General features: G+C 52.1%; 2 protein-coding genes across 4 annotated transcripts; one reads left to right on the forward strand and one right to left on the reverse strand.

Moving 5' to 3' along the window:
* The first annotated feature begins 5,044 nt into the window (after positions 1-5,044).
* CUNH19orf33 (chromosome unknown C19orf33 homolog) lies at positions 5,045-5,941 on the forward strand. The gene is made up of 4 exons (XM_051207000.1): positions 5,045-5,128; positions 5,249-5,358; positions 5,526-5,594; positions 5,761-5,941. The coding sequence occupies exons 1-4, from the start codon at positions 5,107-5,109 to the stop codon at positions 5,860-5,862; spliced, it is 303 nt and encodes a 100-aa protein (XP_051062957.1). The 5' UTR covers positions 5,045-5,106; the 3' UTR covers positions 5,863-5,941.
* On the reverse strand, positions 5,929-15,227 carry Yif1b (Yip1 interacting factor homolog B, membrane trafficking protein). 3 transcript variants are annotated; one of them, XM_051206998.1, is made up of 8 exons: positions 15,061-15,227; positions 9,262-9,500; positions 9,067-9,171; positions 8,902-8,980; positions 8,761-8,818; positions 7,936-8,091; positions 7,769-7,862; positions 5,929-6,218 (listed from the first exon to the last, which is right to left on the reverse strand). In XM_051206998.1, exons 1-8 carry the CDS (start codon positions 15,104-15,106, stop codon positions 6,063-6,065), a joined length of 933 nt encoding a protein of 310 aa, XP_051062955.1. In that variant the 5' UTR covers positions 15,107-15,227; the 3' UTR covers positions 5,929-6,062. The 3 variants fall into 3 exon arrangements, with proteins under 3 accessions (XP_051062955.1, XP_051062954.1, XP_051062956.1); XM_051206997.1 differs by having other exon boundaries at positions 15,052-15,217; XM_051206999.1 differs by lacking the exon at positions 15,061-15,227 and adding an exon at positions 14,887-15,038.
* Between the last annotated feature and the right edge of the window lie 5,019 nt (positions 15,228-20,246).

A 20,246-nucleotide genomic window follows, 5' to 3' on the forward strand; every position in this document is an offset into this window, starting at 1 on the left:
CACACACACACACACACAGAGCCATGTCAAGTTGATGAATGGCTCTGGAGCCAAATGCTGTATGTCTTCAACTTCTATGTTTGTGGGGGTTGGTGACCACAGAATGTCTGTTTACATTACTGGAGAAGTTACCATTTTGGCCCTTAAATGATTGACAGTGACACTAAAGGTCACAGGTCATTCTGGTCCAATGGATGATAGAGCCTATAAAATGTGCTAATCCTTCTCAGGCCTAAGGCTCAGGATGGTGCAGTACTTTGTTGCCCGGGCTGGAACAAGGTAAAGGAGTTTGACCACACCCTCTATTCATCAGATTAATCAATGTTGAGTGGAGCCGATCTGGTGGCGCACACTTTTGATCCCAGCACTCGGGAGGCAGAGGCAGGTGGATCTCTGTGAGTTCAAGGCCAGCCCGGTCTACAGAGTTGAGTTCCAGGACAGGCTCCAAAGCTACAGAGAAACCCTATCTTGAAAAAAACAGTGTTGAGTGGGACCACATGGTTTAGGGCTGGAAACTGGACTACTGGCAGAGCCACCCACATGGGCCTTTGCCCCTGCAGATCTTGCTCGCTGTAAGCTTACAAAACTGTGTGTTCGCATCTAATTCCTCAAATGGCTCTGTGGTGAGCAGCTGGCACTAGAAGCTGTTTAGGCTGGTCTCTGGAATGGAATCCGTGGCATATCCTGCCATCAGGAACCCAAGACCCTAAGGCTTCAAGGTTCCGGACCAGGTGACCCTGACCACTAGGATGCCATTCCTTGGGGTTGCATTTGCAGCTCCCATGTTTGGGGAGGAGGGGAGGATCTGATACAAAGCTCTCTGAAGATTCCTCAAGCTTCATAGCACCCACGGCACCCTTTGTTAATGCTAGGCAATGGTGGGCCATTGGGCTACACCCTGGCTATTATTGTACCTCTTGTCACAGCCCACTGTATGGGCATGGGTCCCTCGGGCATCCTGTTAACAAAGAAGCCAGTGCTTGGCTGTTGTGACCCAGGTGTCTGGATGCTAAACTAGGATGCACAGTGAAATAAGTTCTGGACTGACAACTGAGTGGGGGCCCAGCTTGGCCCCTTACCGCATCCCCAGATTTCCTGGTCAGGGTCTCAGGGGCCACCACAGCATTGATGGTAGTCACAGGCCAGTACAGTGCTTGTCTGACGGGAAGCAAAAAACGGTCCCTACATACCAAGTGCAGCCAGCTGCTAGGATGTGGGTGGATGAAGATAATGTTGTTTATAGGAGCTGGGCCTCTGTTCGTGGAAGCTCCAAGAGAGACTAAACCAAGCCTTACCATATCATCATTTCCATTCAAACATGTGGCCTCAAGCATGTAGGAGGAACCTCAGGCATACAGCTGTCCCAACAGGGGGGTCCCTCAGCATCTTGCCTTCCCTGTCCACTCTAAGTGTTGACCAGAAACGCTTCTATAAACTGAAGCAACAAATTCCCAGTGGGCCCCTGAGGATGCCTTTCTCCAGCTGAGAAGGGGAGGGACCCAGGGGCGGGCGACCCCAGCACTGTGCAGACCAGTTGAAAGGCAAGCATCCTTTTCTTGAGGGGCAGAACGGCACTGCTTAACACCCTTGGCACCAGGGCAAAGAAACGGAGACCTCCCCCCCCCCCCGCCCGTGTCCTAGAAGGGTGCACAGCAGTGAGCCGGAGGGACCTGAGGTGGGGTGAGATGCCCACTGTCACCTGCTCTGGCTTCCCACCAGCTTGGCCTTACACATGAGGAAAGCGATACCAGCTCTTTAGGCGCTGGTATCTTGGATCTGGGTGAATTCGAGACTACCAGGAGGGCGAGCGCAGTGCCCGTGGGGTGAGGGGAAGGAGGAAGTTAGAGCCAAAGCCGCCTCCTTCCCTACGCTCCCACTCTGAAACCCTCAGAGCAGGACAGTTGCTGTAGCTCCAGGGTCCAGAAGCCTCTGCTGCTCCACAGGCTGCTAGCTTTGTGCTTGGGCTGCCAGGAACCCCACTCGCCCATAATCCAAGCTACTGTGGAGGCCAAAGCAGAGGCCTAGGCTCAACAACACCGACCCCCGTGTGGAGGAAAGGGTTAAGGGTGCCACCGACATTACTGAAACCCTAAGATAGGCACCATATGCATGCCTGGTGCCATGGAGGTAAGAAAAGGTAGCAGAGTCCTTCCTCACACCATGTGGGTGCTAGGAATTGGGGTCTTCCCCAAGATCAAGTGCTCTTACGGTTAAGCCATCTCTCTAGCCCCTCAGTGTGGCGTTTTTAAGACAGGCTCTTAACTGTGTAGCTCAGGCTGGCCTCTTAACTAGTAACCCCCCACCTCCCATTCCTTTCCAGGGCTTGAATTACAGGCCAGCTGCTCACCTTTGCACAAGGGAAAACAGGTCCAGAGTCCGTAGTGAGGGGTAATTGAGGTGTACCTGTCGACACTCCCCAGGCAGAGGTAAACCTTGAGGTAAACCTTGACGAGTCACCCGAAGACAGGAGACACCATTCGGAGTCACTTGTCTGGGTGAGGAGCAGAGCAGACAGGGTCTCCACCCTCAGGCCTGGACAGACTTTCTCCTATCCTGCAGGAGCTGTGGGCGCCGCCATCACTCCTCACGCTACCCCCATGCTGGTCCCCACCCGCCTAACCGCTCCCCTCCTATCTCCCCGTTCTCGTGTCCTTGGACAGCGTCCCTGCCTGCCTGAAGGCCTTTGGACCTCAACCCTTCCTATCTTCATGTTTTTATTTTTTTAATTCAAATTTGAAACAAGTTTGTTTTACATGTCAATCCCAGTTCCCACACCCTCCCGTCCTCCCCTGTTCCCCTCACCCCATCCCATCCCCTTTCTGCTCTCCAAGGAGGGTGAGGCCTTCCATGGCGAGTCTTCAAAGTCTGTCATATCATTTGGAGCAGGGCCCAGGCCCTTCCCCATGTGTCTAGGCTGTGCGAGTAACCCTCTATGTGAAACGGGCTCCCCAAGTCCATTCCTACACTAGGGATAGATACTGATCCACCAGAGGCCCCACAGACCGCCTAGTCCTCCTAACTTGACACCCACATTCAGGTAATCTGGGTCAGTCCTGTGCTGGGTCTCCCGGCTCTCAGACTGGAGTCCATGGGCTTTCCCCCCCCCCCCATGATTTTTTGAGACAGGGTTTCTCTGTGTAGCACTGGCTGTCCTGGAACTTGCTCTGTAGACCAGGCTGACCTCAAATTCAGAGAAATTCTGACTCAAAAAAACAAGGGAAAAAAAGTATTTCAGGTAATGGTAAGCACCAAGCATGTGCTGGAATGACGGACCTGCAGCAGCCAAGGCAGGCATTTCTGCAAACTGACATTTAAGCAGGCATCTGGGGTGGTGCATGCTTGTCCATCCCTGAAGCCGCCACCTGTTCCCACCCAGAGGCTCACTTCTGCAGATATGAGTGGGCGTTCTGTTTGTCATATTTCTGTTATAATCATTTTATTATTTTGTGTGCACGTGTCTGGATGCGCATCTGAGGAAGTCCAAAAACAGCTTGCAGGAGCTACGTCTCTTCTCCAGGTGAGTCTTGGGGACTGAACTCATTAGCCTTGGCAAGTGTCTGTACCCAATGGGCCACCTCACCAGAACTCATGTTTTTGAGGCGGCTAGAGCCCTGGCTATCACACAACTCCTTCTGTAGAGCAGACAGGTCTGAATTCAGATCTCTGCCTGCCTCTCAGGCAGGGTTAAAGGTGTGTGCCACCAGGCCAGCACTCCGTTAGCCCAGGCTAGAGCAGAGCTTTACATCCTCCTGAGAAGCAGAATTACAGTCCTGCACCGATACGCCCAGGTTAGGACTGATGTTTGTGTCTAACAGAGTTAGATGGTGAAGTCCAGTCGTCCTAAATGTGAGAGTCTTTTGAAGGTAATGGGACCTTGAGAGTGACACTCCTGGGTGGGATTAGCGCCTACATCCAGACATAGGAAAAGCCAAGACAGAACTGACGAGATGGCTCGGTGGTTAAGAGCACTGGCTGAAGCCAGGCAGTGGTGGTGCACGCCTTTAGTCCCAGCCTTCGGGAGGCAGAGGCAGGCAGATCTCTGAGTTCGAGACCAGCCTGATCTACAGAGAAAGTTCCAGGACAGCCTCCAAAGCTACACAGAGAAACCCTGTCTGAAAAACAAACAAACAAAAAAAAAAAAAACCCAAAAAACAAAACACTGGCTGTTCCTCCAGAGGTCCTGAGTTCAATTCCCAGCAACCACATGGTGGCTCACAAACATCTATAGTGGCCCTATTTTTTAAAAAATCTGGGCAGTGGTGGTACACTACTTTAATCCTAGCAGGGAGGCAGAGGCAGATCTCTGTGAGTTCCAGGCCAGCCTGGTCTATAAATGGAGTTCCAGGACAGTCAGGGCTGTTAAAAAGAGAAATCCTGACTCGAAAAACAAACAGAAAAGAAAAGCTAAGGTAACTTTTCAGGAAGCAGGCCTTCTCCATACTAGGGACCTCTCTCTGCCTACGCCTGACGTGGGTGAAGCTCCCCGCCTGCCTCAACAACTACAAGGTTAAATTACTGTTTCAGCCACTTACCTGCTGTGTTTGTTTTAACAGCTCAAATTAAGGCACCTGTCTTTATCAAAACAACGCAACACATTTCACAAGCACTTCCTCCGCCAGCCACCCGTCTAGGAATCTAACCCATCTGCCTTTGCCTTCCACCGTCACCCCAGGGTGCAGTTTCGCTGAGGCCCCCCCACAGCTACCACCATGTTGCTCTAGCTTGGGCTCCGAATCCCTCAGACAGTACTTTTCCCAGGCCAGAGGGGCCGGGAACAGAGGCTCATCCGCTGCCAGGGTTCACTTTGTTCAGGGTACCGGGAGGACTCTTTCAAAGCAAGCCCCCCCCCCCCCGCGAAGCGGGTAATTCGTGACAGGTCTCAACCCTTCCCCCAGAGACCTACAGCCACCCCACCCCCACTTCCCACAGAGGAAAGTCTGGGTGAGGCTGGGAACGGCAGTGCAGTGAGTCAGGGCCTGAGACCTAAGTGGGCACAAAGGTCCAGAGGGTGGCGCTTGCAGAATTCTTCAGGTGGGCAGGTCACACGGCCCCACCCCTGCCCCAGGCACTGCCTAAGCCTTCTGACCCTCCAGAGCCATCATCGCCATGGAGTTCGACCTGGCTGCAGGTACGCTCCCGGGGATGGTGGGTTCGCGGTGAGAGGTGGGGGCCGGACTCAAATCCAAGAACTCCCACCAAAGGGCTCGCCCGGCTGCCTGCACAACCCATCTAACCTCTGTCTCTGCAGCCTTGGGCCCTGGTTCTAAGAAGCCTGAGGGAGGTCAAGTGGGAAACCCCAAGCACTGTCCTCTTAAAGCTCCGGGCCAGCCAGAGGCAGGCGCTGCTCACAAGCCGAAGGTAAGTCACCTCACCACCTGGCATCGCGTCCCGCCCCGAGGGCCCAGGATAGCGACTGGTTTCTGTCCTGGGTTTTCGGCCACACCTCAGCTTTCCAGCTTGGGTTGGAAGCTGCATGAGCAGGTCCTGCCCTTACCGTCACCCCCCTCCTCGCCCCCTGCATCTAGCATGGACACAGCAGCTCCTCCGACTCCAGCAGCAGCAGCAGCTCCAGCGACTCAGAGACAGAGGGAAAGGTAAGAGGCTGCCCCTCTCCCTGGATGTTCTCACGCACCCCAGACTCAGGCGCCGCCACAGTCAGGATCCGGTTAGGATCCTTGTCGCCGTGGGTGGGGCAGGTCCAGTTCCGCTTCCAACCCGGCCACCTCTTCTCTCTCCTGTCCACCGTCCCCGGCCCTCCAGAAGCACGCCACTGGCCGCAAGCATGAAGGCTCCTCGGACAAGGCCAAGAAACCCAAGGTGAAGAAGGAGAAGAAAAAGAAGGAGAAGAAGGCCCCCCACTGACTTATTAAAGCTTGCAGCCCGCCCCGCTCCCCAGCGCCCCCTGCCGATCAGGAGCGGAGGCCACGCTGAACCCATCAGATTTATTGTTGCGGTTGTGCAGCTACAAGAGCACCTTGGCTGGGAGGGAGGGGCGCGGGCCTGGAGAGCAGGGGCCCGGGTCGGGCGAGATGAATGTGGCAGCTGGAGGTCAGGCTGGCTGCTCACCGTACCAGGTGGAAGGTGAGCCAGTACATGAGTAGCGGCTGCGCAGCCGCCACTGCCATGGTCAGGTACATGCGCAGCTGATTGCGCGCTCCGCGTACGGGAACCCCTTCGGCTGCCGCCTGGGCTAGGATCTTCAGTCGCAGCGTCCGGATCTGCGTAGCAAGGGGCAACATGGGTCAGCGTGAGGGTCCCTGCCTCTGCGGCCTCCAGCTTGCGCTCTTAGAAGGGTCTGCCTAATGGCTACTTCCCCAGGCCCTGTGAGCAAACCACTGCGGGTTCTAGAAGCAAAGGCCAGGAGAGACTCAGGATGTAGTTCAAGCGAAGGGCGTGGCCTAGCGGCTTCCGCCTAGATAGTGCCTTCCCTCATGCAAGGCAGGTCCTCACCCACCCTAGACTAGAGCCCTACCGCTGAATGACACTCCCAGCCCCAGAAGACAGACACATTTTCAAGACAAGATAGGAGAGTTCTTTTTGTTTTTACTTATGCTCAGGTGCGTTCTCTTATTTGGGGAGGGGGGCACAAGATCTTGATGTTGTCCTGGTTGGCCTGGAACCCTTTATGTAGACCATGTTGGCTTCAGACTTGTGGGGATCCATTTGCCTCAATGTCCTCAGTGCTGGAGTTACAGCCCTGAATCACTCATGTATTTGTTGTGTGGGGTTAGAGCATCTGAGCTCTGGTATGGAAGTTAGCACAACTTGTCGGAGTCGGTTCCCTCCTTCCACTCTGCGGGTTCCCGGCATAGAACTCAGGTGGTCAGGCAAGAGCCCTTTACTTGCTTAGCCATCTCCCAGGCCCCGGTGCTCAGTTTTGGGATGTTTGTGTGTGTACACATACTTGTGAAAGCTAGAGGACACCTTTGGGTGTCTACATTTTGCCTTTTCTTTTTTTCAGATAGGGCTTATCATTAACCAGGCACTTGCCAAGCAGGCCAGGCTGGCAGATCAGTGTCTTCCCATCCCCCAGCCCTGAGACTATAGGGGTATACCTCCAGTCCTGGCTCCCCCCCCCCAGTTTTTTTTTTTTTTGAGGCAGGGTTTCTCTGTGTAGCCCTGGCTGTCCTGGAACTCACAGAGATCCCCCTGCCCCTGCCTCCCACATGCTGGGACTAAAGGCGTGCGCCACCACTGCCAACTCTTTTTGTTTGTTTAATGTGGAGTCTAAGGATTTAACTCAGGTCTTCTTTACTACGGAGCCATCTCCCAGGTGGGTCAGAGTCACCCACCATGCCAGTGTTTGTTCCCTGCTTCCCACTCACACCGGGACTAAACCCAAGACCCGGAGGTGCAGTCAGGAGGCAAGCCGTTTACAAAGGAAGACAGGCTAAGTTGAGGAAATGATTCACCCTGAGCACAGCCTGGGGCCAACCTAAGCGTGGCAGTTACCACTGCCCTTAATCGGCACTGGAAGGACTCAGTCTCCTCCGGGGGCATGCTGGCAGAGGGCCCAGGATATAGGAACAGGAGTAAGGGTGAGTATCGAACCCAGAGCCTCTGGACCAGGCAACCCGGCCCCAGCTTCCTGACTGGTTCTTGCTCTTGCCTCCTGCAGGGGGGCTCCTAGCCCCCAGGTGTGGACGCTCTGAGCCTCCCGGTTCAGCACTCTGACTCTGCTAGCTCTAAGCGGATGCTCTGGAGACTCCCCGGTCTGTCCAGGAGGCCTCTGGGCTCAGTCTTGTCCACCCCTGAAAGCCCCACTCACCATGAACACAAAGATGGACACACAGCACCAGCCAAGCACCAGGTAGTAGCCAATCTTCCCAAAGAGCAGACCCACGAGGACCCCACCAATCATCCTGAGAGTGGGGGAGAAAGTGGTTTGAAGACGAGGCCAAGGCTGAGACTGGCAGGCAAGGTAGAGGCACTCACCCGACATATTTGTAGCCCAAGAAGGCCACCAGGTCAATGGTGGTGAGGTCGGTGTTGACGGTGACCAGGTAGAGACTGAGCAGGATGGCGACAACCTCTAGGGTCAGCCAGGCCAGTGCCGAGCTCGCCTGCAGTCCCAGGAGGTCTGGGGAGAACCTGCCACACACAAGTGACAGCCACACTTGCTCTGTCATGGGGCTGGAGGCTTGGGCATCCCCTGAACATCCCCTGGAGCGGCCTGTGTTGCTGGCCACTGGACATGGATGGAGCAGGGACCGCCAGCAAGGATCTGGGGGAGCCCTGGGCCCTGCGAGGGGTACCGGGAGGGTTCCTCCTTAAAGAAAGGACGCTGGGCCGAAGCCTGCAGAGTCAGACCTCCGTCTCTGCTCTAGCTGGAGGATTAGCAATGAATCCACTGGTTCTACTGAGTTCAGTGCCTCAAGGGGAAGGAGCAGGTAGCTGGGAGTGAGAGGCAGAGACTCAGAGCCTGGAGGTCATCGTAGCATGGAGGGGAAGAGCCCATTTCCTGAGTCAACACACCAACTGGGTATGCAAAGCTCTGAGAAGCAGCAGCGGGACATCGAGCGAGAGCGGGAAGGCCGGGACCGCCTCTTAGAGCAAGGGTGGGGGGGGCATTTAGGGGACTGTGAACGTAAGGACAGATTTGTGGGTGGAGGCCGAAAGGAAGGAAGGGTGAATTAAGGTCACCCAGCACAAAAGGGCACACTGGACTTCATGAAGGATGTCACTCACTGATGGGACAACTGTCTCGGCCAACTCTTGGCCTCACATCCCCACCCCACTGCCCAGCTCCAGGATCCTTACCTGTCCTGGGTCCCCAGTGCGAGGCCGGCCACCAGGATGTAGGTGATGAAAGCCATGGCTGTGAAAGACAGACACTCGTCAGAAGAGGGAAACCCAAACGTCTGTGCCAGACATGCTCGGGCAGTGGAGCGAAGGCGCAACCTGGAATGTAGAGGTCTGGGGCGTTGATGTCGAAGCGGGGGGCCACCGGGGTATCCTGCTGGTATTGTACCTCCCAGTCCTGTGGGAGAATTGGGGGATGTCAGGGACCCAGAGTGAGCTCCCCACACCCTGCCTCCAGGCAGGTGCTGGGCCGCTGGTGCTGACCTGGTGTAGGTAGGGAAAGACAAGCAGGCCCAGCTTCTTGCCCACGTACACGGTGTCCACCGCAAAGTAATACTTGAGCTTGGTGACGGGGATGAAGCGGTCAATCTGGGGAGGCAAAGCTCAAGCCTGAGGCCCTGTGGCCCCTGCCTACCCCCCACCCGCAGCCCGGCCGCCCGGCCGCCCGGCCCTACTCACATTCTTGTCTACCAGCTCCTTGCCGTGAGCAGCCAGGCTGCTCCCGTAGGCCATTGCCATGTTGGACATAGGGTCAGCCAGGAAGGGTGCCTCGTGTGAGGAGGAAGGGGAGGGGTAACCCAGACCACCAGGTGACGGCTGGCCTCCATAGCCCCGAGTCGGGGCTGAACTCGTGTCATCGAAAAACTGGTGGGGATCAGCCATGCCTGGTTGGGACACGGGGACCCTCCGCTTTGAGGCTGCAGAGGAAAATGGGAGCAGCTCATTAATTCTGCCAGGGCCACAGGTGGGGTAAGCATCGCCAAAACAGCTCCCGCTGTGATGTAAGATGGCCTGCCTTCCTAGCCCCACCCATTCATCTATCCGCCCATCATCTACCCATCCACTCTGTACCACATCCTGTAGCACCATTACAAGCAGGGCCCCTGTTCCTACTCCCTCCACACTTGACTTCCCTTAGTCTCCACCACTAGCGTCTAGAGTCCCCTGGCACACTCAGCTCAGGGCCTGTGTTCCAGCCATGCCTCAGCCTGGAACATTCTCCCCCTCACACTCCCATGGCTCCCTCCTTCCCCCCAAGGTCTTGCTGCACACAATGTAACCTTCTTGGCACCACCAATCCCTCCTCCACTGATGTGGACAGCTCCAGCCTCACCTGCAGATGACCCTGGGATCACTGGAAGGCTGGCTCCTTCTCCACAGCTGACTCCCCCAGCTCCTACAACAGGCTTAGACTGTGCACCCACCCTATTGGACACACATGAAAACCAAGGCCCAGCCAGCTACCTGGCTACTACAGAAGCCCAGGCCCAGTGCACAGTAGAGCAGACAGTCAGCCCAAGGGTGCCTGGGCAAGCACTGACCCCGTGCCACCACGTCTACAACACAATAGCTCATTCACTCCCAACCGGCCCTATTCAACTGGTGCTATTACCATTTTTAAATTGTTTTTTAATAAGGCAAAGTTGGGATTTAATAAGATATTCCAATTAGGCTTAAGCACAAGGGTTAAGAGAGAGGCTCTCAAGAAGAGGAGCACAAAGAGCATGGGTGTGGGCTTTAAAAGAATCACAGAAAGTAAAACATACCCAAGCAGGCTTCTCAAGGCAGTGTGCTAATTGTCCACATTTTTAAAAAAGATTATTTATTATGTATATGGTGTTGTCTGCATGCATGCCTGCACCCCAGGAGAGAGACCCAGATCTCATTACGGATGGCTGTAAGCCACCATGTGGGTGCTGGGAATTGAACTCGGGACCTCTGGAAGAGCAGCCAGTGCTCATAATCTCAGTCATCTCTCCAGCCCCCTTTGTCCGCATTTTATAGAGGAGAATAACAAGACCAAAGAAGCTGAGATTTGAGGCTGGGAAGACGGCTCAGTGGTTAAGAGCAATGGTTGCTCTTATGAAGTTCAATTCCCAGCACCCATAACCACCTGCAAAGTTAACTTCAGGGAATTGAACACTGCCCCTGCCTCCACAGGCACACGCACACAGGCGCACACAAAATTAAATAAAATCTTTATGACAACAATAAACCCCAAACCAAGGTAAACAGTACCCAAGGAATGAAATCCAAGGTGCACCTCTAGCATGCACATACACACGCATACACATACAAACACACACAACCTTCTCCCTCCCCCTAAAAAAACTGGTAAGAGCGCTGACCAAAGCATATGCAAGGTACAGGGTTACAAGATAGAGGGTTCGGTTCCCAGCATGGCATAAAGCAAAAACAAAATCCCAAAATAATTTGTAAAAGTTCCATCTGACTTCAAGAGGGGGGTGATAAGCCATTGGAAGAGTAACGGCTGCTGAGTGGACCAGGCTATAGCTGGAGATGGCGATATTAAAAGTGGTCATTTATGTACAGAGCCAGGGCAGGGCATGCTGAAGCCGGCCGGGATGTGGAGGGGAATCCCCTACCTTCCAAGACCGGTTTCAGCACGGGTGGGGAGTGTTGTCTGGGGAGACAGGGGTAGCCCCAGACCCTGATGGTTGACTGTGTACATAGGACTGCAACTCGGGGAGGAGCGATCAGTCTACCAGTGAACCTGCCTGTCAATTATCTTCCTCTGTAGTCTATCAAGCTGACTGTTGTGATACCTCCCATAAACTTCCAGTAGGGCGTGGCTGCTCACATCTGCAATCCCAGCCCTCAGGAGGCTGAGGCAGGGGGAATATGTAAACGTTTTGTTTTGAAAGATTTACTTATTTATATGTGTATGAGTTTCCCCTGCTGTTGTGAGCAAGCCACCATGTGCATGCTAGGAACAGAACCAGATCCAGTTAGAGCAACTTGATGAGCTCCTTCTCCAGCCCGGTGTGTCCATGCTTGTGTGTGCACTCAGGGTGCATGTGTGTGCAGAGGCCACAGGTTAGCACCAGCTGCCTTTCTCAATCCCTCGCCACCTTATACTTTGAGACAGGAGCTGAACCTGCAGCTCACTAATCTGGCTATGCAGGCTGGACAACAAACCCCCGGCACCCTGCCCTGGCCTTCGCAAGGCTGGGACTATGGCATGTACTGCCATGCCTATTTATTTCCGTGGGTGCCAGGGATCCAAACTCAGGTCCTCACACCTGAGCAAGCTGCCCTCTCCCTCACCTCTTTCTGAAACAGGGCCTTACTGTGTAGCTGGCCCAGGCTGGCCTTCTGCTTCAACGTTCCAAGTATCTAGGACAACAGGCCTCTCTATACCTCAGGCCTGGCTCACTCTTCTACTCCTAACTAAGCATTTGGTGCCGTCCACCCTGGTGACACCAAACCTGCTTCCAAGATGCCACAGAACCACTGATTCATCTCGCCTGCCTCACCCACGCAACATCTGGCTAGGGCTTCTGTCATGAGGCCTCGCTGTAGACGCAGCAACAGATAGGACGAGCAATGCTCCTGCCTTCCTGGTCATTCTCTGGGTTGGGTCCCTTCCAGCTCTCAGAAACGGGTGACCCAATTTCCCACCCTCCCTCCTGTCCTCTCCTCTCACTGAGGGCAGCTTCACTCACACTCAGCGCTCTTTTGCAGCCACGGCGCCTTTGCCTTCTGGGCTCCATCTCCTGGCTTCACCTGTCTGCGCCCCTGGCCCTCTCTGACATCCGGCCAGCGGTCCCCCACTTCTCACCCCAGTGTCTCTTACCCTCGGCTCTGTCACTAACATCGCATCTCACCAGGTCCTGCCTACTTTATTCTTTTCCCTCCACCTTTGGAGTCAGGGCCTTCCTATGCAGCTCAGGCTGCCTTCAAACTCACCCTTCTCTGCAGGGCAGGGATTGTAGGTGTGAAACTCTAGACCAGGCTCCTTGCCTACTCTTAGTCCCACTGAAGGGGTCCCCAGAGGGCAGCCAGATGCTTCTTTTGAAGAACAGAATATTGGGAACCAGAGTCTTAAGCATGCTAAGCCAGCGTCCTACCACTTACCTGCATCACCAGCCCGCTTTTTAGTTTTTAGTGTTTTTTTTGTTTGTTTGGTTGGTTTTTTTTTTTTTTTTTTGGTTTTTTTTTTCTTTTTTTGGTTGTTCAAGACAGGGTTTCTCTGTATTGCATGAAAGCCTATTCTGGAACTAGCTCTGTAGACCAGGCTGGCCTCAAATTCACAGAGATCCGCCTGCCTTTGCCTCCCAAATGCTGGGACTAAAGGTGTGTGCCACCAATGCCCGCCCAACTGCCCTCTTTTTAGTTTTTATTTTTATGTTTTTGTTTCGAGACAGGGTTTCTCTGTGTAACAGCTCTGGCTGTCCTGGAACTTGCTTTGTAGACCAGGCTTGCCTCAAACTCATAGAGATCGCCTGCCTCTGCCTTCTGAGTATTGGAATCAAAGGTGTGTACCACCATTGCTTGGCTTATTTTTTGATTTTAAAGACAGGGTCTTGCTGGGTGTGATGGTGCATGTCTGTCTCAACAGAAACAAAATAAACAAAAACCAAAACCAAAACAACAGGGTCTAAAATCTCCAGGTCAGGCTGGCTTGTAACTAATTATGTAAACCAAGGCTGAGCTTGAACTTGAGATTTGCCTCAGCCTCCCAAGCAGCTGGGATTCTAGGCCTACACCATCAGTCCTTGCTCTGTGATTTTTTTAAGACAAGGTCTCACTATGTAGCTCTTGCTGTCCTGGGAACTCACTGGTAATCCTCCTGCCTCAACCTTACAAGTGCTTGGATTATAGGCATGCTCCAGGCCACCCACATGAACCGTTTCATCTCCTACCTACGATCAGAGCCCACTGTGCTGAGGATCAAATTCAGACAGCCTGTGTGACCATCCTCAGCCTTGCCAGCCTCTCTGGTCCTAGCCCCAAGGCCACCTCTCCCTTTGACAAAGTCCTTGCTTTATCCTGCAACGCTATCACCCTGGATCACCCTTCTCCTGTGGGCACCCGCCAGCCACACTCAGGGGTCTGCTCAATGTTCTCTTCTTACTTGCTGGGCCCATAGCGCCCAGGCTCCTGGCTTCCCCCTCTGTATCTACTCAATAGTCTATCTTCTTGGCACGGGGCTCCCTTGCCCCTCCCTCCATGAATCCCCTATGTTTTCATCATTAGGCATGCCCTCTTTAAGTAATCAACAATATTTCCAGCCCTAACAACTGAGTTCTGTATCTCCAGCCCAGCCTATGCATTCCACACCTCCATCTGCCCAGCACTCTGTGTGGTGTGTGTGTGTGTGTGGGGGGGGTTATGTGTGTCAGAAAACAACTTTTAGGAGTCCTCTCTTTGCACCATGTGGCCCAGGTGGTGGACAGACTGGTCTCAGAGCCCTTACTGGAGCCATCTCTCGGCATTCACCCCTGACGTTCTCTTTAAAGGCAGTCACAACATGTCACCCAGGCAGGCCTTGAACCCACAATCTTCTGCCCTCCAATTCCCAAGTGCTGGGGTTATAGGTGTGCACCATGGCATCTCACCCCCTTTGCTTCTAAAGCACAGTAGCTCCATCCTTCAGACTGTCCCTGACCCCTGACAGCTCCACGAAGACAGGATCAAGTGCTGGGTGGCCACCGCTGGATCCCCTGCATCCCACACCATGGGGCTGCCAGACACTAATGCTAAGGAGCGAAGGGAATAAACGGGGCCTCCTCAGGCCCTAGTCACATCCCGGGTTACTCTCTCCACCACTCTTGTTGACTGACACATTTGCTTCCTAGTTAAATGCCTGTCTCTCTCCTGAACTCTAGCTGTAAGAAAGCAAGGATCAGGGCTTTGGTGGTTATTGTGTGGGCAAATTCCAGCTCAGGCCCCGGCACAAGGGTTACTGGAGCAAGATGTGTTAGATGAATAAATGGAACACACAGGGCATAGATGAATACATATATATGGAGACCAAGAGGAACTTAAAGAGGGATTCAAATTCGCAGCTGGACAAAGGAGGTTAACAGGGCGATAAATACTGGATCCGATCGTAAATGGGGTGTAAATATGGGGTGCCCTATCGGCACACGGAGTGCCCAGGAGGCCGCACTGTGGAGCGTGGGTGACAGCTCGTGGCACTGGGGGGCCTCTGAGAAGTGGGGAGCACAGGAGGACAAATCGCTGACTGCAAATGAATCGAAGTCGCGTTTTTCTGTACGTCACACTAAATCCTACTTCAACTTGCTTTCTTTTCAAGGAATTTCCAGAAGAACCTACCCGCGACGCGCCCCCTACCCGGGCTTGGCATCCCTGCGCTGTGCACACCTAGAAACACCAGGTCCTGGATCTCTTGACCTCCGTCCGACCTGGAATGACCTCGCCAACCGCCACGACGGCCCCGCCACACCCTCTCCCGCCCGATCTCCTCAGCCAGCCACGTACGCCACTTACGCAGCCGGGGCGTCCCCGCCGGCGCCGCCAAACCCGCCGCGTGCATGCTTCGAGGCCACCGCCGGGTACGTCTCAGCTGCGGTTCGGAATGGGCCGGCCCGGTTCCCGTAGCCACGCCCCAGTGGTGCAGAAAGAGCCAGTAGGTCCCACGATGGCGCGAGAGAGCCACGCCCTCGGGGGGGGAGGCCTGTTGAGTGAGCGGTGGTTTACGTAAGAGGCGGGAACTGGAGCTCAGGACCTAAGCGCAGAGGCCGGCTGTACCTGAGGGCCAGCGGGGCGGAACCTGGTACGATGGTAGGAGTACAAGGCTTCAGGCCGGAAGGAAAAGGGGCCTGGTCATGAGCGCAGAGGTCGACGGGAAATGTAGTTCTTTACAGACAGGCACTCGACTTGGTAAACCGAGAGCACAAGGAAGCTGAAGAAGGGTGAAGGGCGGATGATCGTCACAGTTATGCGGTCTCTATCGTTTACACCAAAGCGGCACTCCTTCCTTTCATACTTAGGACGAGAAACGAAGCTTAGCGTAGTGGATTACTTCTATATTCCCAGACCTGAGGAAGCTGAAGAAAGAGAGTCGCGAGCTCAAAGCCCGTCTAAGCTTTAACCATAGTGAGCGCTGCTCGTTAATCTCAGCACTCTGGTCTTGTGAGTTCGAGACCATCCTGGTTTTCAGAATGAGTTCCAGTACAACTAGGGCCACGAAAAACCAAAAATGAATGAATGAATAAAGATTGAAAAAGAGACACTCAAGAGTCATATCAGGTCAGAAAAGCTGGTATCTTTAGGCAGTCTCCCAAAAATTTATTTTAAAAAATATGTTCCTACATGGTGTTTTTTCCTTCAACATTTTTGTTCACCGAAAACAACGCAAACAGCTCCAGCCGTTGAATGTACACAGATGGCACCTTCTAGAGCCGGGAAAACTAACTTCCTTCTCTGTGTCCCTGGGTGTCCTTTTTCTCCAAGAAGTGCCCCCACCTCTTTGTTCTGAGAAAGGATCTCACAGTCTAGATGGACTTCAAGCTCACTAAGCTAAAACTGACCTTGAACTCCTGACTTCCTGCTTCAGGGATTACAATGTGTGCCACCACGCCCCGTGGCCAGCCCCTTTCTGTCCCTCTTTCTTCCACTTATCTCAGGCAAAGGAAAATGGGGGCACATGACTTTTTGGAAGCGATAGCACTCCAGAAGGGGGTGGTCAGCAAGTGACCCTAACACTGTGGCTTCCCCTTCCTCTTCTGAACTTGGCTTCTCGGGAGGAGCTCTGCCTTAGTTGCAGTGTCGAGATCCATCAGTTTGCTTCTGTGTTCACATCTGTCTCCTAGGCACCACCCTCAACTCCCATTCGTCTCCTCTGCGAGCATCTTCTGTGAATATAGTCCCTCATAGGTGTCTGTTGAAGGTTGATAACAGGATCCTACCTATAGCAGAGTCTTCAAATGCTCACGTCCTTTATCTAATAATATAATAGTGCAGCTAGATGTGTTAGCACACACCTGTAATCCCAGCACTTGGGATGTGGTGGCAAGAGGATCAGGAATTCAAGACCACCCTTGGTTATATATTGAGTTCAAGGCCAGCCTGGGCTACTTAAAATCCCTTCTAAAAACAAAACAACAACAAATGGTGTAATGCTTGCATGATGAATGGCACGCCAGACACTGAGGCAGACGATCAAGAGTTTACAGCTCATCATCGTCATCTTCAAGACTAGCCAGTGCTCAACTGGACACAGTGCTGCACACTTTTAATGCCAGCACTCAGGAGGCAGAGGCAGCCAGTTTTCTGTGAGTTCGAGGCCAGCCTGGTCTATAGAGCAAGTTCCAGGACAGCCAGGGCTACACAGAGAAACCCTATCTGTAAAAAACAAAAACAACAAAAACAAACAAACAAACAAACAAACAACAACAACAAAAAACGAGTCCAGGGCCAGGTTAGGTTTGTATTTGTATATAACATGTGTAAGTAATCCTTTCATATACCTTAAACCATTATATATATGCATATATGTGATATGTCTATATATAATACTTTTTTCATTTCAGGTGCTGAAAATCAAATTTAGGGTTTCATGGGAGTTAAGCAAGAATTCTACTGCTCATTCTATATTGCTTATATTATTGTCCCTGATATGAAAGTCCTATGTAAATAGTCATTTTTCTGTATTGTTTAGGGAATAATGACATGAAGGCTAGGGCTATAGCTCAGCTAGTAGTGTTTACCCTGCATACTTGGGGTTCTGAGTTCTATCCTCATCACCACAAATGAAAAAAAAAAGAAAGGATGGATACTGGAAAAATGTCTGTCCATAATTAATGCAGACTCCACCCCTTTTTTCTTTTGGTTTGTTCTGTTTTATTTTTCTAAGACAGAGTTCCTCTGTGTAGTTCTGGCTGGCCTAGAACTCCCTCTGTAGACCAGGCTGGCCTCGAACTCAGAGATCTTCCTGCTTCTGCCCCCTGAGTGCTGGAAGTAAAAGTGTGCACGCCCCCAGCACCCAGCTTGTTTATTTATTTATCTCTTTTAGGTTTTCTGAGGCAGGGTTTCTCTGTGTAAGAGCTCTGTCTGTCATGGGACTCGCTTTGTAGACCAGGCTGGCCTCAAACTCACACCAACTACCTCTGCTTCCCGAGTGCTGGGATTAAAGGTGTGTGCCACCACTGCCTAGCTCTTACTTTTATTTTTTAAACTGTGTGTGTAAATGTGTGGGGGCATGCACACCTGGACACAGTGCCTGCAGAGTCCAGAAGAGGGTAATAGATCCCCCTGGAACTGGAGTTACAGGCACTTGTGAACCATGCCACATGAGTGGGGAGGACCTAACAATATCTGTTCCTTTCTGCTTTTATTTCTTAAAGATTTTCTTAAAATTTTATGTATATGGATATTCTGCCTGCGTGTATATCTGTGTACCACATGTGTGCCTGGCACCCTCAGAGGCCAGAAGAGGGTGCCTGATGCCCTGGAACATAAGTTACAGATGGGTGTAAGCTGCCTTGTTGGGCTTATTGGACCCCGGGACCTCTGCAAAAGTAGCAGGCGCTTTAAGTGCTAAGTCATCTCTGCAGACCTGGGACTTTTGTGATCCCTCTGCCTTTCCCTTCTCACTGCTAGGGTTACAAGTGAGCACAACTGTGCCTGCGTGCACGCTTTTTGTTTCCCTGTATATTTGTGACAGAGCTTTCTCATAACCCAGGCTAGACTGTTCTTGAACTGTAGCGGGCTTTCTTGGACTACCAGCCCCCAAATCATGACACGGAGACTTATTATTAATTATGAATGCTCAACCTTAGGCTTGTTTCTAGCTATTCTCTCTCTCTTCCTCTCTCTCTCTTTCTTTTTTTTTTTTCGAGACAGGCTTTGTCTGTGTAGTCGTCCTGGCTGTCCTGGAACTCACTATGTAGACCAGTCTGACCTTGAACTCACTGAGATCCGCCTGCCTCTGCCTCCTGAGTACTGGGATTAAAGGCATCCACCACCACCTGGCTAAGCCATTCAGCTTTTTATTAGACCAATCCAGTGCCTTAGGAAGGCAAGGTAAAACATCAACACATCTTTACATAGTTAAACAAATGCAGCATAAACAAATGCAAACACATCTTTATATAATTAAATACATTACATCAAAAAAAAATGCAACGTATCTTTACATGGTTAAAACAATTATTCTGCAAGGCAGACAAAGGCAACATATCCTTACATAGTTAAACATATCCTTACATAGTTAAATAACACTGAACCCCCTATGCACCTGAGGATGATCTTAAACTTCCAACCTTTCTGCCTCCTGAGTCGTAAGATTACAGACACGCACCATCACCCCTGCCTTGCTCTCCATTTTGTGTGTGTTTGTGTATGATGTGTAGGCATGTATACACGTGTGTGTGAGTTTTGGGCGTGGGAGTACCTGTGGAAGACAGAGAGCAGCTTACAGGAGTCGCCCCTTCATCGTAAGAGTCCCAGGGATAGCTGTCAGTTCTTCAGCCTTGTTGGTGAGTACACCGTTTTTTAAGCCTTAGTTTTCTTATCTGTTTATTGGGAATCACCTGGGAGTGTTGAGCATTCAATAAAAGGCGTACATACACAGGACCTAACTGAACCCTGAAACACTGTAGCTACTGTTACTGTCTTTATTGTCAGGCATCTCTTCCTATAGACAGAGCCCCAAATTGGGCTCTGCCCCAAGAATTACCACAGTTTTATAAATAGAGCTGTTATATATATCTGAGCTGTGGTCTGGTTGTGGGCAGGACTCTGGTCTGCCCTCTACACAGCTGTAAGGAGGGCACCCAGTTCAGGCTGTAAAGAGAGATCTGTGGGGAGGCCATTCTTTTATTTTTACCTACTTCTTTTCAATACAGTATCTCACCCTGTAGCATCGGCTGTCCTGGAACTCACTCTGTAGAGCAGGCTGGCCTCAGATAGAGCTCCATCTGCCTCTGCCTCCCAAGTGCCAGGATTAAGGGCATGCGCCACCCACTAGGCTACTTACTAGTTTGTTGTTGTTTTGCAGACAGAGTCTTGCTATACACAGCTCCCCCACCTTTAAAATTTAAATATACATAGGAACATCTCAGCCCCTGGGTCTGTATCCCTATCAGGGGAGGGGCCCCTAGGAGCTATCCATGATTTTATATATAAATATATGTGTTAGTTTGTTTCTGTGTGTATGGGTGTTTTGCCTGCATGTGTGTGCCTGATGTCTGAGGAGGCCGAAGTGGGCACGGGATTCCCTGGAGACCCTTGGTGGGCACGGGATTCCCTGGAGACCCTTGGGATGCAGAGTGTGAATGCTGGGAAGGGATCGAACCCAGGTCCTCTGCAAAGGCAGCTAATGCTCTTAAACACTCAACCACCTCTCCAGCCATTTCACCCACCTTTTTTGAGACATATTCACTAGGTAGCCCAAGTTGGCCTGAAGGTGATGACAGTGCATTCTTTTTCCCAGATGCTAAGTGTAAGCCACCCACACCTCACCAGAAGTTTATTCGTTCATCTTTTAGGGTTTTGTTGTTGTTTTGTTTGCTTTGCTTTTTGTGCTTTGTGTTTGTTTGGTTTTTCAGACAGGGCCATACTATGTAATTACGGAACTTACTATGTAGACCAGGTTGACCTCAACTCCTAGAGATATACCTGCTTCTGTCCCTGCCTGCTGAGTGCTGGAATGAAAGGGTGAGCCGCAACAA

Source organism: Phodopus roborovskii, unplaced genomic scaffold, assembly GCF_943737965.1.
Source record: "Phodopus roborovskii unplaced genomic scaffold, PHOROB, whole genome shotgun sequence".
NCBI classification, from domain to species: Eukaryota; Metazoa; Chordata; class Mammalia; order Rodentia; family Cricetidae; genus Phodopus; species Phodopus roborovskii.